The sequence below is a fragment of the Agrilus planipennis genome, unplaced genomic scaffold (assembly GCF_000699045.2).
Source record: "Agrilus planipennis isolate EAB-ADULT unplaced genomic scaffold, Apla_2.0 scaffold1009, whole genome shotgun sequence".
NCBI lineage: Eukaryota > Metazoa > Arthropoda > Insecta > Coleoptera > Buprestidae > Agrilus > Agrilus planipennis.
In genome coordinates, this window is record NW_020442310.1 from 311 (window position 1) to 4732 (window position 4422).

The 4422-nt window shown below is 32.6% G+C and overlaps 1 protein-coding gene across 1 annotated transcript; it reads right to left on the reverse strand.

The window, feature by feature from the left end:
• Positions 1–1937: 1937 nt before the first annotated feature.
• Positions 1938–3886, reverse strand: LOC112906235. Its single transcript, XM_025980054.1, has 4 exons — positions 3653–3886; positions 3495–3593; positions 3184–3276; positions 1938–2157 (listed from the first exon to the last, which is right to left on the reverse strand). The coding sequence occupies exons 1-4, from the start codon at positions 3690–3692 to the stop codon at positions 1982–1984; spliced, it is 408 nt and encodes a 135-aa protein (XP_025835839.1). The 5' UTR covers positions 3693–3886; the 3' UTR covers positions 1938–1981.
• Positions 3887–4422: the final 536 nt, after the last annotated feature.

A 4422-nucleotide genomic window follows, 5' to 3' on the forward strand; every position in this document is an offset into this window, starting at 1 on the left:
ATTTGTGGTTTAAGAAAGCTTTTTATTTCGAAATTTTTTTATCGTTTCTCTTTAACTAGTTTATTCGAAGCATTGAAGACCGAATTTCGGTGGACTACTTTAAATTCATGTTTAAGTGAAAAAGTTGAGCGTATTCCGATTTTAGGAAACTGTTGTATTTAAACACCGTTGTTTAAAAGCAGTTTAAAGACTAGATTTAATTTAATAATTTGACACTGTCTACGTACGCAAGTATCAAATAAATTTAGCTAGCTATCAGTTCTGAAAACATGATTAATATTAAACTTTTCATCGGAATTATGAACGAATAATAAATGTTTAGGTTAATTCGATTCATAGGAAATCAGTCAGGAAAACGGAAGTGTCTAACAATATGTGAAAAAGAGTTATATTAATAATAATAATAATAATAATCAATATTACTACTAGTTCTAGAGTAATTAGGACGTAATAAAACAACATACTTACTAAGACATTATGTAACGCTAATCAGTTAACCAGATTAGAAAGTGCATGCTGAATACAGTGTTCAATTTGTTACTTAATTTGTTTCAACAATTTTATTACGAATTAAACTTTTAGTTAGAAAAAGCTTTGTTTTACTACAGGTCAGTGGCACTTAATAAATATGGGTTATTAATAATAGAATCGATTTTTACAGTTCAATACGTGTTTCTTCAAGATTTTCTTTGATTTTCCTAACTTAAATGCTCTGGACAATTTGGCCTTAAATTACGGTCTATTTATCAAACATTACTCAATTATGTATAGAAATAATAAAAAAATAATATCTTTAGTTCAGGCTGCAGGTGCTAATGAAATTAAATCTTCGAGATGAAGATCGCCGAAGAGAGACACCTCTGTTAATTACCACTGATATTCAGGTAGAAAAAAAATGTTAATTAAAAATAGTTAATTAATCGATTCACGGTTGAGCGGAGCGATTTTTCTATGCAGAAGTTTTCAAAATTTAACTGAGCTACCGGTTGTTCAAGGTGACGCTTTTCTTCATCCTGAATTATTGGCCTTGGAGAAGAAAGTGATCAATTCTCAGCTACAACTTTAAAGAAGTGTAATGCTACTTAAGGAATCAGTAGCGGCACGGTAAATAAATCCTGAAAAATTAGAAAACTTTCTAACATGAAATTTTGTAACTTTTCGCATTGATAATGCCGCATTGAAGAATTTAAGACACCTGTTGTCAATATTCATATTATTATATGTGTTTCTTTTCGAGAGGTTTGTTTTAAAATTGTGTAAAAGGAATCAGACATCAAACATACACGGACTGTAATGAAAACTACCATCCACTAGCATGCCGCAATCGATATTGTAGGAGCAACAGTGAATTGCCCTACGTGCGCAAACGCACAACAGTCTAGCTCCACCCCGTTGGAGCTGTGAAGCGTACAGTTCCATATAAAGATAATTACACCTTTTTAATGCATTAAGCTTCAAGATTACGTATTGTATAAATATAAAGAATGGATTAAATGAAAATGAAATGGAAATAGGGGGTGTTGTAGTTCAACAATGACGAACCACCACTGTTTAACTTTATATATATATTGTGTATACATAAATGATATCTCAATTTGGAGCCTGGGAACGTCAGGTATTACATAAAAATCGTTTGTAGCGTAACTACCTACAACGCCACAACTTCTTCAGGTTTTTTTTTCTATACATACATAATAAATGACATTTTTATCCGGCGTCGTTACAAAAGTTGCTTAACTTTAAACAGATTTCTTTCTTTAGTAGGTAATTGAGATAGTCAATCCGCAAACTGGGAAAAAGAAAACAAGTTTTTAAGAATTATATCGAACGATAGGTTTGATTTATTGTATAACAGATACATTAATTTTTGAAACTTACAAACTACTGTTACAGTTATTATAAACAGTTACGATAACTTTTGTTAACGATGAACTTTTAATAAGTAAACGAAATTGAACAAAGATAAGTAAACAGGAAGTTTTTAATCTTCGGGTTCTTCCTTCTTAGGCTGCATTAGAATAGGACAAAGCCGTTTAGGTTGTGGCTCGACAGCTTCACCTTCGTCTCCACGTTCGCCAGTTAATACCGCAGCATCAATTTCATATTTGTTTATATAAAACAATGTACCGCCATTTGGCTGTATTGCACTTGCAGAAACTAAAAATTATTTTCCAAAATCTTAAATTAACTGACGATCTTTTTGATTCTCGTTTTATCAATTGCAATTATCTACCTTCCAAGTGGTAATAAAGCCCAATACAGCAGTGGTGGTACGCGCATTCAAAAATAGGTAAAGGGTGCAAAACCGGGAGGAAACTAAATATAAAATTAGGTTCAGTACGCTGACGAATATACCTCAGAGTTTGTAGCAAAGTGAAGTAGACTATTCAACGAGCCGCGATCTCGTCTAAGGGTGCGATGCCGAATCATCACCGCTGCTATATCAACCCTCTCGCGCTAGCAGAAGTGTAGCGGTCACTTACCTACCCCTTCACTTGAACATATTATACGCGTTTTAGAAAATACTACAAATGGCGCAGTAACGCCATCTGTAGCACGATGCTACATTTTAGGATTACGTATGCTCCAACAAGGTCCACTTGTGTGGATATCTACTTGCTGAAAACGAATCCCAGAGTAGCCAACCTCAACGTGATAGGCACGTTAGCTTAATCGAATAAAATAATTCCAAGTGGTCTGTATTCTGTCGAAACTGCCAGACGCGGATCGCGATTTCGATCTTTTTGGATCTCAGGTAGCTCCGACAGAACACAGACCAACTTTTACCTGCTGTCTTAACAGTGCGTTGTAGAAAATACTACAAATGGCGCAGTAAACGCCATCTGTAGCACGATGCTACATTTGTCTGTGTTCTGTCGGAGCTGCCTGCGACGCGCCGATGAGATCCAAAAAGATCGAAATCGCGATCCGCGTCTGGCAGATTCGACAGAATACAGACCACTTCGAATTATTTTATTATATTATACGCATGTTAAGGGCTTTTTAACGTATTTTCAGCAAATACAATTATTTTATTTAAGTAGGTACTTTTTTTTGTAAAACAAAATCTAATTGTAGCAAAAATTACATTTATTTTCTGAAAAATCTACTTCACCTAAATAGCCACCATCACTGCAATATAAGGAATTAAAAAAAAAGAAATATATAAAGTCAAAAATGTACCGTCTATTTGAGCAAAAGTCTCTACGTTTAATGGCGTTTGTAATCTTTTCCTCTTGTTAGATCTACCAGTATTTCCGTCTCTCTTGTCCTTCTCTAGTAAACGAATGAAAAAATAAGTCATGATTTAATAAATATCAATTATTTAACTATTTTCCTTTGACTAATTTCGTACAATAATGTAATTTTTTTATTTTCTTATCTCTATTTATAGGTTAAAAAGGTAATGAGGGTTCTACTCTTGCACTGATTACGTAGCATTATAATCAAAATTACTATTCTTATATTAATTATTATGGTATTGTTTAACGTACCATGTTTTTCCATTATTTGAGCAATATCCCTTCTAAGAGCTCTTGAGACAAACCCCAAGAAGATGTTCAAAGCATCTTGATCAATCATAGGTGCAGCCGCTTAAACAATTAAAACTTTCAGCTATCAATGAAACTTTTAATTTATATTGTATACTTACGTCTTAAAATAACATGAACAAATAAAGGTTTTTGCTCCATTTTACTTTCCTTTTTTAACTTTTAATCACCGAAAACACAAAACCTTATAGTTTCTCTGACGTTTAGTCAACAATTGTAGTTAGTCAATTGTTTCCGCTATGGCCATCTCAGTATTATAGGTAGTAATATCGATTTCAGGCCATTTTTATTTAATTATTATTAATTTTGATGATTAATAAATGTAATAAAACTCTTTTTCAGATGACAATGAACAACAGCATAGGCTTAAACGAATGTTCCAGCCTAAATAGAAAATGTGAATCCAGGTAAGATAAATTAAGGTGTAAAAAAAATTTATTTACGCCTGGAAATAATAATCTGTGCCCTGGTGTAAATTTAAAATTTAGCAAAACATAAAAATAAATAAAGTTAAACATTATTAAAGACTTTATTTCCTATAAAACATGTTTTATTATGGTTTCTACTTAGGATAAATTAAAATATGAATATTGATTTTCATTAGAATACGTAACGTTGTTTCTCGCATTGCATATTAATTTGATTTGAAGGCGTAAGGCAGCTTAGCCTACACATGGTGGTGCTCATTTAAATTCAAGCTTATTTAAAAAATTGACAGCTACGTTCTATTCAATCTGATTTTATTGTGACGGCGATTTTGATTTTGTCCACACCGCAAATTTCTCCAATAAATCATCAATTTCATCATTGCCGCTGATGTTTATCCAGTGCGATGACATTTTCGAATAAAAGGCGATTACATTTTAAAGAT

Excerpts from the sequence above, each read along its gene's own strand:
- LOC112906235 (XM_025980054.1), bottom strand. The coding sequence starts at position 3,692 with ATGGAGCAAAAACCTTTATTTGTTCATGTTATTTTAAGAC. Across the intron at positions 3,594-3,652 it reads TGTTCATGTTATTTTAAGAC|CGGCTGCACCTATGATTGAT; the intron begins GTAAGTATACAA and ends TAATTGTTTAAG. Across the intron at positions 2,158-3,183 it reads GACTTTTGCTCAAATAGACG|TTTCTGCAAGTGCAATACAG; the intron begins GTACATTTTTGA and ends AATAATTTTTAG.